Source organism: Trachurus trachurus (genome assembly GCF_905171665.1).
Source record: "Trachurus trachurus genome assembly, chromosome: 21".
In the NCBI taxonomy this organism is placed as follows: Eukaryota; Metazoa; Chordata; class Actinopteri; order Carangiformes; family Carangidae; genus Trachurus; species Trachurus trachurus.
In genome coordinates, this window is record NC_139899.1 from 13,789,900 (window position 1) to 13,809,197 (window position 19,298).

General features: G+C 40.9%; 1 protein-coding gene across 1 annotated transcript; it reads left to right on the plus strand.

Annotated features, from left to right (window-relative positions):
• The first annotated feature begins 1,120 nt into the window (after window positions 1–1,120).
• Window positions 1,121–14,045, plus strand: desma (desmin a). The gene is made up of 10 exons (XM_083997375.1): window positions 1,121–1,832; window positions 4,097–4,157; window positions 4,386–4,481; window positions 10,852–11,013; window positions 11,107–11,232; window positions 11,322–11,432; window positions 11,708–11,817; window positions 11,984–12,036; window positions 12,545–12,636; window positions 13,338–14,045. The coding sequence occupies exons 1-10, from the start codon at window positions 1,261–1,263 to the stop codon at window positions 13,377–13,379; spliced, it is 1,425 nt and encodes a 474-aa protein (XP_083853501.1). The 5' UTR covers window positions 1,121–1,260; the 3' UTR covers window positions 13,380–14,045.
• The last annotated feature ends 5,253 nt before the right edge of the window (window positions 14,046–19,298 follow it).

Sequence of the window (19,298 nt, forward strand, 5' to 3'; positions counted from 1 at the left end):
ACTTGTAACAAAATGGAGTGTGACCTTCCTGGCAGTGGCTCTATCAGTCAAACGGTATGCCTCTTATATAACCAAGGGTAAATACATAACTTCATTGTAACTCTATAGCCACTGGCGCAGCGGTAAATCAAACAGTGTATAATAAATTCTGGTGTCAGCATGAAGAGACTAAACATTACAACACTAAACATTTGTTTCATGTGCTTGGTAACAATCAAATTAATACATGTCAAGATCTGTCTGCTTTTATGGCACCTGACATTAAGCTGAATTACGGTAAATATGTGACGGCTATTTTGGGCATCTTAGGCTATTTCAAGATTACTTATGGTGCGGTAAAATAGGCCGTGATCCACCACCTCTCCCTCTGAATGTGGTATGCAGATAGTATTTACAAAACCAGATCCTATACCATCTCGACAACAACTGCACACAAATGTCGAGACTGAGAGACTGACTGACAAAGTTGCTCACTCACTCAATCATGTGTCTGTCCAGGAACACAACTCACGCAAGGCCGCCGCCATTTCCAGCTGTTGAAACCAGACCCCTTGGACAGCTGAATCGAGGGCGAGCAACAGGAGTGACAAGGGGGGAGAGGAATGAGAAGATAAGTGGGCCTGGAGAAAGAAAAATTAGTGGCTGAAAAGGGGGAGGAGACGTCGCGGAAAGGCGTTGGGGATAATGGATGACATATCAGAAATCTGCAATAAACTGATTACAAAAATGCCTTCTAAGTAATATTGCATTTCCTGAAAATGAAATGCCATGGCAGTCTTACCAGATACTATTGATACAACTGAACTCAAATTTAATTTGTCAAGTCAACAAAAAGAAGTTTTGTTAACAGTGATTGATGTGATTTCTTTGGCAAAATGGAGCCAAAAGGTCCAAATAGATAAAAGTCTAGTAAGACCAAATCTTGATGTTCTTATGTCTTGTACACCACATGACACCTTAACCCCAGAATTTTCTTCAGGTATGGACTTTGGTTTGTAATGCTGACAAAAATTGGGGTCGAGAGGAGGGGGTGGAGTAAGGAGATAGTTGGAGTACAGACTTGGGTGAATGGAGTATGGGGGAGTACAGAGAGAGGAGGGGTTGGGGTTAGAGTAGGTGTGGTAAATCTACAAATAGCTCCGCTCGGTGCCTGGCATTTCTTCACTTAGTTTCCTTCTCAGTTGCCCAGTGGGACAGTTGGTCCTCAGCACCTCAAGCGGCTCCATCAAATCCACAAACCAACCGACCAGTCCGACAGCCATGAGCAAGTCCTACTCCTCCTCAGCACAGAGTGCTTCTTCATACCGCCGAACCTTTGGTTCCGGCGTTGGTTCAACCCCGATGTCGTCCCTCTTCTCCTCTGGAGGAGGCCGCAGCTCCTCTTCAAGCCACATGGCCTCCAGAGTCTACGAGGTCAAGAGCTCTCCCTCCTATTCCAGCTACAGGTTGTCCTCTGGTGCTGGAGGAGCTGGGTATGGCTCCTCTACAGCCATGCGCGCCTATTCCGGCGAGAAACTCGACTTCAACCTGGCCGATGCCATGAACCAGGACTTCCTCAACACAAGGACCAATGAGAAAGCCGAACTCCAGCACCTCAACGACCGCTTCGCCAGCTACATCGAGAAGGTGCGCTTCCTGGAGCAGCAGAACGCAGCGCTGACGGTGGAGATTGAGAAGCTGAGGGGCCGTGAGGGGCCTGGGCGCGTGGCTGAGCTGTATGAGGAGGAGATGAGGGAGCTGAGGAGGCAGATCGAGGCCATCTCTAACCAGCGTGCCCGCGTGGAGGTGGAGAGAGACAACCTGGCTGATGACCTGCAGAAAATTAAGCTGAGGTAAACCGGGATGGATTGAATTATGCCAATGTGAGGATGAAGGCATGAATGATCAGAAATGGTGGAGTAAATTATATTTTGTAATGGCACTGGATTTGTATTTGTTTATAATAAAGAAGTGCACTTGCAGTAGTGAGCAACAGAGAGTAGAGTCAGAGGTTACCAGCCTCTTTGGCCTGTCTGCCTTTACAGCAATGACATTTCAGCTCCCTACTACTGACACATGTATAAGATGATGTTCTCTCCCCTGGTTGTTTAATAGTTAATAGAAGCCTGGAAAGGTAAAACGTTTTTTATTTTTACAATTCTGGTAATTATCAGTGATCTTAAAGATTTACCCCACAACTCCTTAGGCGGTCCTGCTCCATGGACACAGACAAGTGTTTTTGACGTTAGAGAAGCAGAGCCGACACAGTGCTGGAGCAGGGTGAGAAAATGTGGAGATATAGAAAGCTGGATGAGAGTAAGTCAAGAGTTTCTGATTAACTCAGTGAAAAAGTTAAAAACTAGAGGCATCGCTTCTCTTTTGGAGAAAGGGAAACAAAGTAACAAAGAGGAGATTTGAGAATATGCTGACTTTAATGAGTGTTACAGTCCATCAACTTTTTACAAAGGTATTTTATCATTTATTCGCCGGAGACGAAGCTGGAAAAAAATGAAAAGGGAGAAAGATAGACAGAGTGAGGGAAAGGGCCTTGCAGGCTCATAGGAATAAGGCTGAGACAGGCAGACAGATAAAGTTTCAGTCAGACAGAAAGTAGCACAGCAGGCAGACAGAAAGAGAAGTAGACAGATGGAGGGGGAGGGGGGCACGCCCTGATACATATATATGTATCTGTAAGAGAGCAAAACACAGAATAATGAACAAAAATCTCAAAAAGACCACCAGATACATGTGGCTTCTGTGGGTGTGTGTGTGTGTGTGTGTGTGTGTGTGTGTGTGTGTGTGTGTGTGTGTGTGTGTGTGTGTGTGTGTGTGTGTGTGTGTGTGTGTGTGTGTGTGTGTGTGTGTGTTTCAGTCAGAGAGAGAGAGAGAGAGCTGTGATGTGGGTGGGTGTATCGCCGAAATGTCTATTTGTAGCTACTAGGTCAGCCCTATGAATTTAGAATTACTGTCACTGCAATGGCAAGAAACATCACTTAAATATAAGGGCACACACACACACACACACACACACACACACACACACACACACACACACACACACACACTAATGTTCACTTTCTCTTTATCAGTCCCTTTTAAATTGTTGCCTGCAGCACTGAGTGAATCTCACCCAGGCACCTGCTGCTCCCACTGATATCAAAATACTCACTGAAGCCTCCTGCCTGCCAACAGTTACAATACCTGCGTGCAGACACACACGGGATGACAGCAGATTTTAAGGATGGCACCTGCATCTCAATTATACACTATAAAAACAAAGTTATATCACCAATGTCTTCTTTTTCCTGCAAGATACTTTGCTGTACCAGCAAAAGATGGAAAATACTTTCTTTTTTTTGCCACACACTGCAGCGTTGTTAACAGGGACAGCACCTGTCAAAAGTGTTGAAAAGGCACTATAATGGAGCTGTTCGAGTATGGTTAATAATGCTAAAATGCTCTCCCACTGTTCTAATTAATAGGGGGAAAAAGACATTTGCATCTGCACCTGTAAAGCAATTCAAATCACTATTAACAAGCTGTAGAATATGCAGGAACTGACTTCTGAACCAGAGATACTTTCCCAGTTTGCATTTTCTAGACTTTTCTACGGTTTCCCAGCTGCTCAGGGTGCATGGTGAAATGTTAATTCTGGATACAGTTAATAGCCAAGGGCAGACCTCGGTGCCTTCCTCAGTGTTACCCTTCTGACTCTGACAGTGTGAGAGCAGCTGCGCCACAGCTTTAGGACTCAAAGAGCAATTGCACAAGTCTCTGTGTGTGTGTGTGTGTGTGTGTGTGTGTGTGTGTGTGTGTGTGTGTGTGTGTGTGTGTGTGTGTGTGTGTGTGTGTGTGTGTGTGTGTGTGTGTGTGTGTGTGTGTGTGTGTGTGTGTGTGTGTGTGTGTGTGTGTGTGTGTACAAGATAAACATTAGATTTTGATTTGTCATTGTCCAGACACTTCTATTCTTAGAAATTTACCGACAGCCACCCGAGAAAAAAAAAGAGGGGGGGAAACCATGCTCTGAAGCACAGTTGTGTTTGTATTCACTCAAATTTTCAACTTTTCTGTTTCTCTTTTCACTCCTTTTTTCCTCTGCTGCTCTCGCTCTGCCCAGACTGCAGGAGGAGATTCACCAGAAGGAAGAGGCTGAGAACAACCTGTCTGCTTTCAGAGCCGTATGTCCTCTATTTCCATGAATCCACTCCTGTACATTTCAATTTTTACTCAGTTTTCTCCCCAGAGCTTGAAGGAATATCTCATTCCTAGGCTTGTTTTTTTTTTCTTCTTCTCTTTTTAACCACTTACTTCATGTCTATTACCTCTCAGTACCCTGGTCTTGCAAAACCTTTTGACCCGTTCTGTTGATTATCATTGTGATATTGATTGTGTGTGTTTGTATCCAGGATGTTGACAATGCTACTCTGGCCAGGCTGGACCTGGAGAGGCGCATTGAGAGTCTGCAGGAGGAGATTGCCTTCCTCAAGAAGATCCATGAAGAGGTTTGTTGATCTTTCTTTCCACTCCCACAGTGGTAATGTCTGTGTACTTTGTGTGTCATTAAGTTGGTGTACACTGTATCATATAACAGCTCTGTGTGAGGATATGCTGTAATGTCAAATGTGAGGCTGTGTAGGCACGCAGGGATCATATGTTTCACACTTGGACACACCCACATATTCATTATACACATTTACTCATTGCTACCTTCCCTCACACACACACACACACACACACACACACACACACACACACACACACACACACACACACACACACACACACACACACACACACACACACACACACACACACACACACACACACACTGTTAGAACAAATTATACATGCAGCACTTATGCAGAGTAATAAGGGCAGTGGATAAATTTAAGCACATCCACTTGGAGACATCAAAGGACACCATCAGCCACACACTCAGACACATGTTGGCACTCTTGATAGTCGGGGAGCCACAGGCTCAAAAATGGGTTGAACCTGACATCGTCCGTTATACTTTTTATTTGTGTTTTTTCTGTTAACTTTGACACTAAGGAACAATAATTGAGGGGTCTGCTCTGCCGGAAATATCGCGAAAAAAAATTGTGGCCATTTCACTGTATGCACCCTTTATTTTTCGACAGGAAATTGTAAAAAATGATTTTTTTCTTCAAATCCTCAGTGGGCTGGGTAGGCTGTCAATGAATGCATTTCAGATACACAGAACACATGTGGTGACAACATCCACTGAAAAAATAACTCTTAAAACACATTTCTACATGATTTTGTATCAATTTTATGGAAAATAATTAGGCGTTTTCTCACTTTTTCCCAATATTTTCATCTTTACTTCATTGGCAATCAACTATGGGTCCAGGTTATGACATCAGTCAATGTGTCATCATTTTCAGCAAACAGTATACTCATTCCAGTGAAAAAATTATAAAAATCCAACCAAAATCATTGGTTCTATGATAATTTCACTACTAGCTGGCGATCAACAGGCTCAGAGCCTCAATGGAATTTTAGGCTAGGCCTACTCTCGAAATTCCAAAAGACATACTGGATGTTTAGCATCATGGTACGCTCACAAACACGATCTTAGTATTTGAATGAGTTTGAAACAACCAACAGTTACCAGTGTTTCTAGTTTAGCTGTTAGTTGAAATTCAACTCCCGTGGGAAACCCCCTAAAAAAAGTAGTTGGGGTACCTGTAACCAGACTTTCAAAAATTCCGAAATTTTTAATTTGGCCTTAGGTAAGTTGTGAGGGGTCAAACTAGGGGTTTTTCACGATTCTGAGTTGATTGCAAGCATTAGTTTTTCATCCAAAACACTCCTTGGTGTAAAAGAAAAACAGCCACACCCACTTTTCCTGTTCATCTGAAAGAAACAACCCCCTCCCCCCACCAATAGAATGTATTAGAAGTTATTCTTTAGCATGGCACAGGTTGTCTTTAATGTCACATATACTCAATATAATATAACTTACATTCTACCCCTTTTTCTTGGTAGGACCCTCCAGGATTTTACAATGTTTTAATTGCAACTATTAACGCAAATTCAACCAGTCCTCATGTATTCTCATCCCCCACGCAATTTATCACCACAACCTCTCTGCAAATTTGCTATCATAGACCGCTGTGGCTAGTTATGGTCACAGGAATTATTGATGTTGTCAATAGCTGTGATTTTTTTTTTTATTATTAATATTTTTTAATTATTGTTTTCATATATTAAGCTATTATGTGGATTGGGAGTGTGAGAGAGAGAAAAAACACTGGGTGCACACCAGATTTCACATACCAGTAAAAGCTGAAATGCACACACACCCTTCTCACTGCTGGGTGTATGTAAATTAAAAAGTTGCTTTATTGGTTTCCTTTTTTATTATTTGCCATGGTAAATAGGCCTAAATGTTGCTTAGTGGTAGTTAGTTGGTTGACAATATACAACTTTTTACGTCTGATACATTAATATTATCTATATCTTTTTTGAAGAACTTGACGTTTTTCATGCCACTACATTGATAACATGCATAAGAAACCTATTGTCAACTTAGCTTAATTGTTAGTTGGCTAACAGTAAATATCATGGCTCATTAGCTAACTCTATGTATGTGTTACACACCCCAAACTGCATCTGATGATCATTTCATTTTCTTAAATGCTCGCTGACTGCCCCAATAGCTATCTAGCTATGGCTAAGGCATGGTCTTAGAGAGGATGTGTGCAGTTGATTGATTGATTCTTTTTAATGACCACACAGCCAGGCTGGTGGTTTTTGCTTCCAGTACAGCTCATTGGTACAGGTTCCTGCCAAACATTTAACTCATTGAGTGCCAACAACGTAATTTTACGTGCCCTCTAGGAGCCAAAACGCGTTCTCAAGTGCCCTCATGGAAGCCAAAATGCGTGCTTAAGTGCCCTCATGGCAGCCAAAACATGTGCTAAAGTGCCAACTAGGAGCCAAAACGTGTGCTCAAGTGCCCTCATGGCAGCCAGAACATGTGCTAAAGTGCTCTCTAGGAGCCAAAACGTGTGCTAAAGTGCCCTCTAGGAGCCAAAACGTGTGCTAAAGTGCCCTCTAGGAGCCAAAACATGTGCTAAAGTGCCCTCTTGGGAGCCAAAAACGCAGACTTAAGTGCCCTCTAGGAGCCAAAAACGCAGACTTAAGTGCCCTCTAGGAGCCAAACCGTGTGCTAAAGTGCCCTCTAGGAGCCAAAACGCATGCTGAAGTGTCCTCTTGGGAGCCAAAACGCATGCTAAAGTCCCCTCATGGGGGCCAAAACGTGTGCTAAAGTGCCCTCATGGCAGCCAAAACGTGTGCTAAAGTGGCCTCATGGGGGGCAAAACGTGTGCTAAAGTGCCCTCTAGGAGCCAAAACGTGTGCTAAAGTGCCCTCTTCAGTGGTGAGGATGCGCTATTATGTGCCCTTTTTTTTCCTTTTCGCCCCTGCCCTTCAAAAAGTCTGTGCACGCCACTGCTCCAGCAGCTCGGAGCCGAAACAGGAAGCTCTCAGCCGAGAGTCCTGCCTGGTCTTCATCTGGAGCAACACCGTGTCCTCCCCAAGGTCCTCCCGCGGTAAAATGTGATGGTCTCTGGGCCAAAGCAGGCCGGCACCACCGACCCGTACCACAGAAGGACCGCGACCACCGGTGGGACCGGTGTTCCCGACCTGCTGTGGCCGAGAGACCCTCACATTCCGCGGCGAGAGGCTGTGACACGGCACGGTGCGTCTGTGTTATTGTTGTTTATTTTTAACACCATTTTAACATCACCTTATTTTAAGAATAATATCTTTTTCTGGAACCACAATAAGGTTTCACCAGCTTTATCACATCTGATATTCTCATTTTGCTTGAAGGCATCATTAATGAAAGAACGTAGTTAATATTATTTTCATTCATTATATTCATATTTTATTTTTATTGAGAAGATTGTATGCTAGCTGTTCAAAATCATATTCCTGTTCTGGACATGTGTGCTGCTCGTATGTCAGGAGTCAATGTTGCTCTTTACTGGATTGCCAGCCCCAGGTGTTTTACAGTTGTTCTACCTGGCATGTCACTGTTTACATTACAAAATAAAGTTTGTGTAGTGCCTGCATGGAGCTGACCTGCTGACAGATGTGTAGCTGACAGTGACTTTCCTCATCACTAAATCTATTCCACTTTCTGATCCTCCCTTACTCACACCAATGGGACTGGACAAATTTTGGGTGAATTCCATTTCCTCTCTTTTTTAACCCTCAATCTTAACCCTCAATCTCAAAGATGTGCGCTCCTGCTAGTGCTAGTGCTGTCCTGATTCTCAGAAAGTGCAAGTTTAAGGGCTGTATAGCCCTCAATATTGAGATTTTCCGACACCACCCTTGGGAGCAAGGGCTATCCAGAATGCAGTATTTTCTTTGTTAATAGAGATATGAATATTACGAAAACCATTGTATTATCTAAGTCTAGGGCCATTTTATGGAGTATTTACCTCATTGTTACATAACATTTATTTTCTTATTTTAGGGGTATCGGCATTTAAGGGGTGTCCCATTTCTAAGTCACAAAATAGCCCTTAAAGCTGTACAGAAAAGAAAAATGAATTTGAGCCCACTGTTGGTCCTAACATTAGTGTAATAACTCATCTATCGGACGATGTAGCCCAAACTTTGTGCAAAATTCTATTTTCGAGTAAATCTGGGATGAAAGTGTGGTAGTTTTTTTCCGCATTGGATAATGCAGACGCACGGGTTATGCGTCACGCTGCTCACGATTCATCAGCCACTGATATTGGATCCATTATCCGTCAATCAAACGTCTGAGACAACACACACACACGGAGCTCGGTCTCGACCCAAACATTGAATATCCCGCCCGCTCAATAACGACCAATCAAATTTGTTTTCTTGGCTCGGGTAAACTCGTGTGGCAACTTGTGGAAAATCGTAGAAGGAGGCGACAAACAGGACAAACACAAGCTTGAGGGTTGAGGTTGAGGGTCCTGGAGATATCTGTACAGTGCTCAACATACATCAGCACACATGTTATGAGTTTTTAACTCATAACATTAAAGTAAGGTTAATAATATTACTTAGATTACAAAATCTTTAGCACTCTATTAGTTGATGCAAAGATGTATACACCCCACAACAAAAGCTGGTACCTGACAGCACTATGTGTTTTTTGTGTCCTCTCTTCATTTCTAGCAAACTTGTTTCAGTTTTTGCTGGTCTGTGAAATCCGGTGCATGTCCAGTGTCTTTTCTCTTTCGTTCACTTGCTCCCGATACATGTAATAAATTACATTTAGCCTATTGCAATTTTTTAAGAAATTTTGCGACATTGCAAAATCCTGGAGGGTCTGTATAATGTCCTACAAAGAAAAAGGGGTAGAATATAAGTTATATTATATTGAGTATAGTAGTGACATGTGACAGACAACCTGTGTCATGCTACGGAATAACTTCTAATACATTCTATTGGTGGGGGGAGGGGGTTGTTCCTTTCCGATGAACAGGAAAAGTGGGTGTGGCTGTTTTTCTTTTACACCAAGGAGTGTTTTGGATGAAAAACTAATGCTTGCAATCAACTCAGAATCGTGAAAAACCCCTAGTTTGACCCCTCACAACTTACTTAAGGCCAAATTAAAAATTTCGGGATTTTTGAAAGTCTGGTTACAGGTACCCCAACTACTTTTTTTTAGGGGGTTTCCCACGGGAGTTGAATTTCAACTAACAGCTAAACTAGAAACACTGGTAACTGTTGGTTGTTTCAAACTCATTCAAATACTAAGATCGTGTTTGTGAGTGTACCATGATGCTAAACATCCAGTATGTCTTTTGGAATTTCGAGAGTAGGCCTAGCCTAAAATTCTATTGAGGCTCTGAGCCTGTTGATCGCCAGCTAGTAGTGAAATTATCATAGAACCAATGATTTTGGTTGGATTTTTATAATTTTTTCACTGGAATGAGTATACTGTTTGCTGAAAATGATGACACATTGACTGATGTCATAACCTGGACCCATAGTTGATTGCCAATGAAGTAAAGATGAAAATATTGGGAAAAAGTGAGAAAACGCCTAATTATTTTCCATAAAATTGATACAAAATCATGTAGAAATGTGTTTTAAGAGTTATTTTTTCAGTGGATGTTGTCACCACATGTGTTCTGTGTATCTGAAATGCATTCATTGACAGCCTACCCAGCCCACTGAGGATTTGAAGAAAAAAATCATTTTTTACAATTTCCTGTCGAAAAATAAAGGGTGCATACAGTGAAATGGCCACAATTTTTTTTCGCGATATTTCCGGCAGAGCAGACCCCTCAATTATTGTTCCTTAGTGTCAAAGTTAACAGAAAAAACACAAATAAAAAGTATAACGGACGATGTCAGGTTCAACCCATTTCCTTGAGCTTTTGAGCCTGTGGCTCCCTGACTATGAGGTCCCTTCCTGTCATTTTGTCTTCTCCGCCTCCACTTTGACCTCTCAGAAATGCTGAACTGAAGATAGGTTGAAGGGAGAATGTCAGCTGTTGTGTCTGCGTGTGTGCGTTTGTGTGCGCTTGTGTGCGCATGTGAACAGATGCAAAGCTATAAATAGCTTTTTGGTTAATGGGAAGCACAGCTGAGCGGTACCAAAGCTGACCAGTTTGAGACATGAAGTGTTACAGTGCCTGAATCATTCTGGGTTTTTGATGGTATTTTAGTAATGTTGCATCAGCACATTACATGGGAGATTGATAATCCTAACTTTTTGTGTTGTGAGTGTGTCTTTGCTCTTATCTTGCTCTTATCTTCTTTACCTTTTAAATCAATTAAAATGAATTTGTTTGATCTTTATAACCTTCCTGTCATTTTCTTCATTCTCTTGTCAACTTGCAGGAGATCCGTGAGCTGCAGAGCCAAATGCAGGACACTCAGGTCCAGGTCCAGATGGACATGTCCAAACCTGACCTGACCGCTGCTCTCAGGGACATCCGCGTGCAGTACGAGGGCATCGCCGCCAAGAACATTGCAGAGGCTGAAGATTGGTACAAATCTAAGGTGAACACTGGAAACACACACACACACACACACACACACTCTGATGGTCCTTTTCAGCTGTTGCAGAGCTAAAACCCCCCCCTCTCCCCTCAGGTGTCTGACCTGAACCAGGCTGTGAACAAGAACAACGATGCTTTGCGTCAGTCCAAACAGGAGAGCATGGAGTACAGACACCAGATCCAGTCCTACACCTGTGAGATCGACTCACTCAAAGGCACCGTGAGTATCGGCTTCAGCTTCTCACACTTCGCTGAAATGCATACAAAATGTTTACTTAATGTCCTCTTTAACTTTCTGTCCCATTGTAGAACGAGTCCCTGCTGCGCCAGATGAGGGATATGGAGGATCGCATGACCCGCGAGGCCTCTGGCTTCCAGGACACCATCTCACGGCTGGAGGAAGACATTGCTAAGATGAAGGTGATTAGAAAGGAGATTTTACACTGATTCCTTTGTCACTGACAGAAAGCAGTGCCAAACAGATTCAGACTTCAGAATATTGCTCACTGTGGTGGTAACTATTGACTGCAGCTAATAGATTTACCTGCTGCATTTCTGGTTATGAAAATATTGAAAGCTGTAGAGGAAACCTCCCGTGTGGTTGTGTTTGGCTTATTGTTGTTTTTCAAGGGAGATTGTTTTGGTGAGAAATGTATTTGAGGAGTCAATAAAAGCTTTTATGAACTGATTTTAAGGATGATATGGCCCGCCACCTGAGAGAGTACCAGGACCTGCTCAATGTGAAGATGGCCCTTGATATTGAAATTGCCACCTACCGCAAGCTGCTGGAGGGAGAGGAGAGCAGGTACGTGTGTGTGTGTGTGTGTGCGTGCGCTGTTTACATTCACATGAGTAAAGTCTGGGAGTGCTGCTGAGCTTATCATGCTGTTGTTGATGTATGTTTGTATATATAAGTATATTATTACTGACCTGTAATGCTGCATCATGTGCTCTTCGTGTGCGTTTTACAGGATTACCACCAATGTTCCTGTCCAGGCTGCATATTCTTCAATTGGATTCAGAGGTAGGAAAAACATGACACATTCTTCCCTTCACACAAAAATACCCACAAAATCCTTTTTACATTCCAAATGGGTCAATGAATTTATAAAAAAAAGACTAATTATAGCTCGTGACTGTATATGGTGCTTGCTATTTTGAGGATATTACATGTTGGGTATCTGCAGTGTCACATTCTGACCACTGTGTGGTGATATATGACATGTCAAAAACCCTTACGGCTCTTTGATTCACAGAGGCAATCATCACAAAGCCACAAATCAATAAGCTCACAACTTAGCCTCTACAATTTGATGTATTAACAGTTGAAAGATGCCATTAATCTCTGCCACTACCTGCCCTCGCTGAGTAATTAAAAACAATGACATGTAATTAGAGATGATGTATAAGGTGCAGCCATGATTCATTAGTCGCAGTGATTTTGTGTATGAGTTTGAAAATTACGCTTTTAAGTGGCATAATTTGAGCGGTCTATGAAAGAGTGTGAGAAATAAGTGAATGTGTTCTCACAGAGACCAGTCCTGAGTCCCAGCATCAGCGCTCATCAGAGGTTCACTCCAAGAAGACTGTTCTCATCAAGACCATCGAGACCCGCGATGGAGAGGTTTGAGACACACATTCATTTATACGCAATTATAATGCTATAATGCTCTATACTGTATGTTTTTCAGCATGTATTTTACATGTGTACAAGTCCATGCATAGGGATCCCAGACGCTAATGATAATTATCCAGCTGAAGTTGTTTTGATTTGTTACTGTATGTTCTCATTCAGATGAGCTTTTCTAGGAGCCAGGGTGCTAGTGCCCAGTGTGTAAGTCTGGTTCCCTTGTCCCACCTTACTTTACCACCTACTATCTGTTTTTGCAAAGGACCACATTTCAAAAGAAAATAACTTGATTTCTTCTTCACCTTTGCACTTCTATCTAAAATAGGCTTAAGTTCACAGCTGCGTTTCACAGCATGGAGAAACAATGCCTCTGTGCTGCAGCTACATTTAGTCTCTTTACAGTCCCTGCAGTTGGCATCAACCCTATGTGGACACGTTTCTATATGCAGTAGCACTGCACACTGGCTTTTATATACGAATCAGTGGTCACTGTTGTTCCCTGCACGCCACTTCACTCCAAGCAATACCTGCACTTAAGAGGCGAAGAACAGTATAGCATCAATATGAGCCTATTTACTGTTGATAGAGAACACACGCACATATGGGCTGAAAGACTCTGCACACCACAACATATGTTATGAATGTTGTTGACTTCTTCTGTTGCAATTTACAGTATTTCTCTCTGTCCTCCTCAGGTGGTCAGCGAGTCCACACAGCACCAGCAAGACATCATGTAAACAAGAAGAGGCAACATTAGAAACTAATAAAGTAATGAATAAAATAGAAAATAATTTACATCCTCCTACCACCTACCTATTTATAAGCTGAACCTGTTTTAGATACAGAATGCTGACCATTTCATGTGAAGCACAAATGCAACCATCAGGCTTGTACAGCCTTTAGCCTGGTTTTAATAAAAGCCATTCCAGAAATGTCTACTTTACTCATGTTACTTTCCATCTTTCAAAAACACCTGGATTTATTTGAATGTAACTGAAAAGCACAAGTACGGTTATGATACAGTATACGACAAATCTTTTGTGAAGTTGTATTTGCCCCTTATCTTTAAGGAGACTGATCAATGGCTGTGAAACACTGGTTAAAATACATAAAACTGTACCAGTCGTTTTCATTGCACATATTCCTAAGTCTTTCTGTGCAAATGTGCAAGAATATGACTTGACTAAGGAGGGCTTTTATGTGTGTAACTGATTTAAGGAATGTGAAATGTTTGTCTGAGGTCTGATATATGTCAGAAACACAAACATTTATTGGAAAAGGAACTCAGTCAAGTTTTAGGTTTGAGCTCAGTAGCATGTGCTGGGTGTTTGATTGAATGTGATGGGTAACCATGGTATGGTGCTTCATTCTGACAAAAGTCTCAAATAAAGACATTTATTATCTCCATTTGTCACTTTAATTTGTTTATACTTTGTTGCAAATGAACATCTTTGTATTTTGTTTTTGTCTCTGCGTGCTGTTTGATTGGTTCCCTTATGAACTGTTCCTACCCACTGCATTCATCATCTGATGTGGACTATATTAGGTTTCTGAAAGGACACAAGCTTTCCCAGCCAACCGTAACACTCTGTCAACATTTAATTCACTTTCAGAAAAGAAAATGGGAGTTGCAGTTGTGTTGAAATGATCAGTAACGGGACCGGTCTTGGTGCAGAGAAAAGTGAACAATGGCTTGTTAATGAGCTGGTCCTAGCCGTGCTTTGTTTCCAGCAGAAAGCAGATTAGCAGAGCTCCAAGAATTACAGTCTGTGCCGTTTGTTTATGAAGTCACTGGACTGAAAATGTCAGTGGAGATGAAAAAAAAAGAAAAGAAAAAAAATCGGGGTGGGGGAGGAAAGAGAAAAGAAAGGCGCAGACAATAAATGAGCATGCAAGAAAGAGAGCGATGCCAAGAGGGTGGTATGGAGAGAAAATGAGAAAAACAGAGGGGACACATGTAATGAAAAGGTTATTCAGAGGCATGGGAGAAGAAACAGGGTGGAGATTTAATGAGAAATAATAATGTAAGACATAAAGAAAAAAGGGCAGAAAAAACTGTAATTAGTGCAGCCATGTTGGACCTATTCTTCTCCATCCCTGTTTCCTCACACTGCTGTCAGCAGCAACAGCTTCCTAGTTATTATAGGTCAATAAAAAAGGGCAGCATGTTCCTTTGTTTCATTTCCTTTGAATGAAGCCATTTTATCTCTTTGACCCATCCTCTATCAGTTGGTCGAAGCATTTTTTTAATACAGATATTTGTACTAAACACTTTTGAATGCACCTCTGATTGTATTCATATGTGACAGATTCAGAGTACAATGAGCTATAACGTTGGTTGTTACAAAGGCTAACTGCTGATGTAGTGCAGCCTGACACTTACAAGTCAGACCACATCAACACAAACAGTATGAACATGAGCTCAACCAGCCAAGATGCTTTGTTTCACCATGCGCCATGCTCGTGACCCTTCTGTAATTCTTTATCATGGCTGAGAGGAAAGACGGAAGAAGGAGAGGAAGGAAAAATACAGAGACACAGTTATGTTTGTGGTTGGGAGGATGAGTGACCAAGAGGTTGTTTTTGTTTGTTTTGTTTTTACATGAAACCACACATGGTGAAAAAAATCAATTTGTTGTGTCTTCTTTTTTTCAAGAATAATCACCATAAATATGAATATATGAATACAGTGCTGTGCAAAAGTTTTAGGCAGGTGTGAATTAACGCTGTAAAATAAGAATGCTGATCCATCATCATGCAACACCACCAGGGAGGCGTATGATTGGCCTGAAATTTAAACAACCCCAAATAATACAACCAATGTCATTAAGAATTATCTTCAGTGTAAAAAAAGAATAAGAAGTCCTGGAAGTGATGGTATGACCCCCACAGAGCCTGACCTCAACATCATCAAGTCTGTGTGGGATTACATAAAGAGACAGAAGGATTTGAGGAGGCCGCATCCACAGAAGATCTGTGGTTGTTGATGTTCGGAACAACCTGCCAGCCAAATTCCTTCAAAAACTGCATTTTGTTAATTGATGAAAAGAAACTTACTTCCATTTTCTAAAGCTTTCTTAGTTTACAGCATTTTCTCACACACACACAATACTGTATATGAAATATATGAATAAAGTGGAATGATGAATGAAGTGAATTGCCTCGTCACTGCTATGTGGACAAATGTGCTGGTGACACTCACAGACTGAATACCTACTAATCTGCTTACATAAAGATCAATCGTCCACTAGTATTCCTGTTTACACCACATTGCAGTAATGGAAAGGTGACATTTGTGATATTGTCCAACAGTATAATGTTTGTTTCACCTCCCTTACAGAAATGTGGGATTTTCTTTTCAGCATGCACCTCAAGCCCACACTTTTATTGCAGAATTGCTGAACTGTTACAAATATCCAGAGCTGACTAAAAACAGGCAAGACAAGAAAAATGCTCATTGCACCAATATCCAACATACAGTATCTAAGTGGGGAAAATGCAAAATTTGGACACAGGTCATGTGTCCATCTGGAGTATGTTTTTTTTACATGACCCACATCATAATAATTGAATATTAGTGTGACTGTAAATGGACAAACTGTTAGTGAATTAGCTTAACCATAGTTTCAGATCTATTGTCCGGACTAACTATTTGAATAAACAAGACGTGATGCTGATAGTGCTGAAGTATCTGATTTAGGTATTACTGACCACTGCACTGATCTGAGATTGATTTGCAAAGTGGGTTTAGTGAGGATGTGCATGCTTTTAGATACAGTATTGTATTTGTGCTGATGAGTGCACAAGTAGCTGTGCAGGAACATTTGAGACAATAAGACCATTAGATTGTAGAATCACAATGTTTATCATATTTTAGGTCCATATAAATTCATGCTCAATAATGATAATCATGATAATAATAATGACCAGGTTATTTGTACAAATTCAAACAGGGTGGTAGGAAAGTAAGTTGCTGTGTCGCAATTATTGATGCTGATAGTCAGAGTCATGGCTCAGTTTGTTTTTGTTGATTTCCAACATCATATGTTGAAACACCAGGATTACAATGACACAAGTGCATCCACCACCCGGCCAAATGAAACCAACTGGACGTACAGTAGTAACACAATATAAAACAAGTCAACTCCATTACAAAATAATCAGTTGGATAAATTACAAAGCCTAACATAAGCGATCGTGGCGCAAACATGAAAACTGAAGCAATCATTTGTACATTGAAAAAGTATTTACAGTTCCATATCTACACTAAAAGTGTTCCCTCAAAATATATTCAGTGTTGATAAGCAATCACAGAAAATAATAGACATTAAAAAAAGAAGGGAAAAAAAGGAATTATTTGTTTTCTCAACCTTTTGTTCTGAAGTATGGACAGTGATGATGTTACGGTTGCACTACAATGAAACCACAAAAGAAGACCAAAACAGGACTGAAATGTAAGCAGAACCTAAAACAACATTTAAACATCCACTACTGCAATTGCATTATTGAAGTAATACTGATACAGCAGAACAGAAGGTGACTTAGCATAGTACATGTTAAGAGGAGGAAAATTATTCAAATGCCCTCTCAAAGCCCTTTTAACTGGACAGCGTAAACAGAGAGAAGAGAAGAGAAGAGAAGAGAAGAGAAGAGAAGAGAAGAGAAGAGAAGAGAAGAGAAGAGAAGAGAAGAGAAGAGAAGAGAAGAGAAGAGAAGAGAAGAGAAGAGAAGAGAAGAGAAGTTGGACCTATTCACTGGGACTGAAGAGTTTGACCTTTCCAAAGTGTTTTCCTTGATTACTGTAAAATGCACTGTGTTCACTGACAAAAATCAGATGATGACTCACACATTTGCATATTGTTCACACTTCTGTCTGTCGTCCTTTTACTTCACTCAAGGTTAAAGTGTTTTGAGCACGCTGGGACCAAAAAACTAAACACAGAATCTGAGTTTGCTTATTTGTTGTTTTTTGTTTGTTTGTTTTACACAATAACAGTGACACACTAAAACACTGACACGCTGGAAACAGTTACACAAGGATTCTCATGCAGTAATGGGTTCAAGTGTAAATTACTAGTTCTCCAGTCCCAAGTCCATCACTCCAAGAACTGCAAAGCCTTCAGTATGTAAGTAGTTAGTAGATTGATTTGTTGATCTAAACCTTGGAAATAAAATAGTTAAAAAAAAAAAAATTACATAAAAAATATTATTGAAATGGCAAATCCCCAAGATTTTAAAGACATTTGTTTATTTTGGGGTACTCTATTTGTGTATTCTTACTGTAACATTTAATCTCAGTTGGAATGGTGACATTGTTAATCACAGAGGAGCAACTGTATCTGAATTTCAGAGAGGATCAAATAAAACAAAAATGGTTCAGCTGTGCTGAAATACTTCCCTTACACATGTAACTCCCTCAACTCTCTGGATGGACAGTACAACAACAGCAATGTTAGCACATATATGAATTTAAAAGCAAATCACACACAAATGCATGTGTACATACAATCATATTCACACAGAAGTCTAGAAAAAAAAGGTCCAGTAGTAAACATTAGAGGGCGCCATTTGCAAATGCTTTCATTTTTTTTTTTTTTTTTTTTTACCAACATTTACAGGAGATTATCTTCATTCAAAACCTACTCCTTTTTCATTATTTTTATTTTTATACTCTTTATCCAAACAAAAAGATTCACATTTCAACCGGACCAGTCTACTGGTGAAAAAGGGTCAACGCAATAGAGGATGTTTTACATACATTACAATGGACCCCCCCACCCAGTGTTTGGTACAAGCCATCACTTGCCACAGGGCTCATGTGTCCGCTCACACACTATATTTAACATTTTTACTGTCATGTATTATCCCCTCCAGACAGATTTCATGTCAACAGTCAAACTCATGGACGACCAGTGATCAGACAATAGTTAAATGTCTTTGTGCCTTAACAGCATTTTTAAACAGCTGGCACATTCTGTAAAGGTAGATTGTTGTTGGAATTAGAGATGGAGAGGGAACATGAGAGCACTTTGATACATGTCAACAAACAGAATTACATACAGTAGCTTTAAATTCACCAGAAAGTGGGAAGAAGAGGGGGCGCATAGTCTCCTGCTCAAGTGTGTGGTTTAAACAGTTGGAGATTGAGGGCACATGTATAGTAATGAGATTGTAGCACATTCCCTTTGGAAAATGGCAACAGTATTGGAAATGACATGTTGAGTGTTCATGGGAGAAATTACATTTTAAAAAATTGTCCACGGTGTGAACTGCTTAATGCAATGCACGCCCCAAAACCAGCTACTGCATTTTGAAGCAGCTGCCATGTCTGAATTCAAAGGCTGTCAATGAAGACAACAGGCATGATTTTATAAACGCCTTGCTCAATGACCTTACACTAGAGATGAGCTGCCTTTCTTTTGTAGTGTTCACTGTGTTTTTATGTTTGATTTTCTGTCATTTTCCTCTGAGTGCTCCTTATGAAATCCTTAAAGCAAATCATTCCATACCTTCACAACACAAACACCATGTGGATGGATTTTTATTTGTTTGTTTTTTTTATCTTAAATGGTGCAGCCTCTTGAGGAGTAATGACCGTTTTGATTTTTCCTTTTCCTCCTCTGCAATCTCGCTGGATATTACTTGAAGCAGCCAAG

Bases quoted from the DNA above. Each gene is read 5' to 3' on its own strand.
- desma (XM_083997375.1), top strand. From the start codon at position 1,261: ATGAGCAAGTCCTACTCCTCCTCAGCACAGAGTGCTTCTTCATACCGC. The intron at 11,014-11,106 runs GTGAACACTGGA...CTCTCCCCTCAG, and splicing joins AAGATTGGTACAAATCTAAG to GTGTCTGACCTGAACCAGGC. The intron at 12,637-13,337 runs GTTTGAGACACA...TGTCCTCCTCAG, and splicing joins TCGAGACCCGCGATGGAGAG to GTGGTCAGCGAGTCCACACA.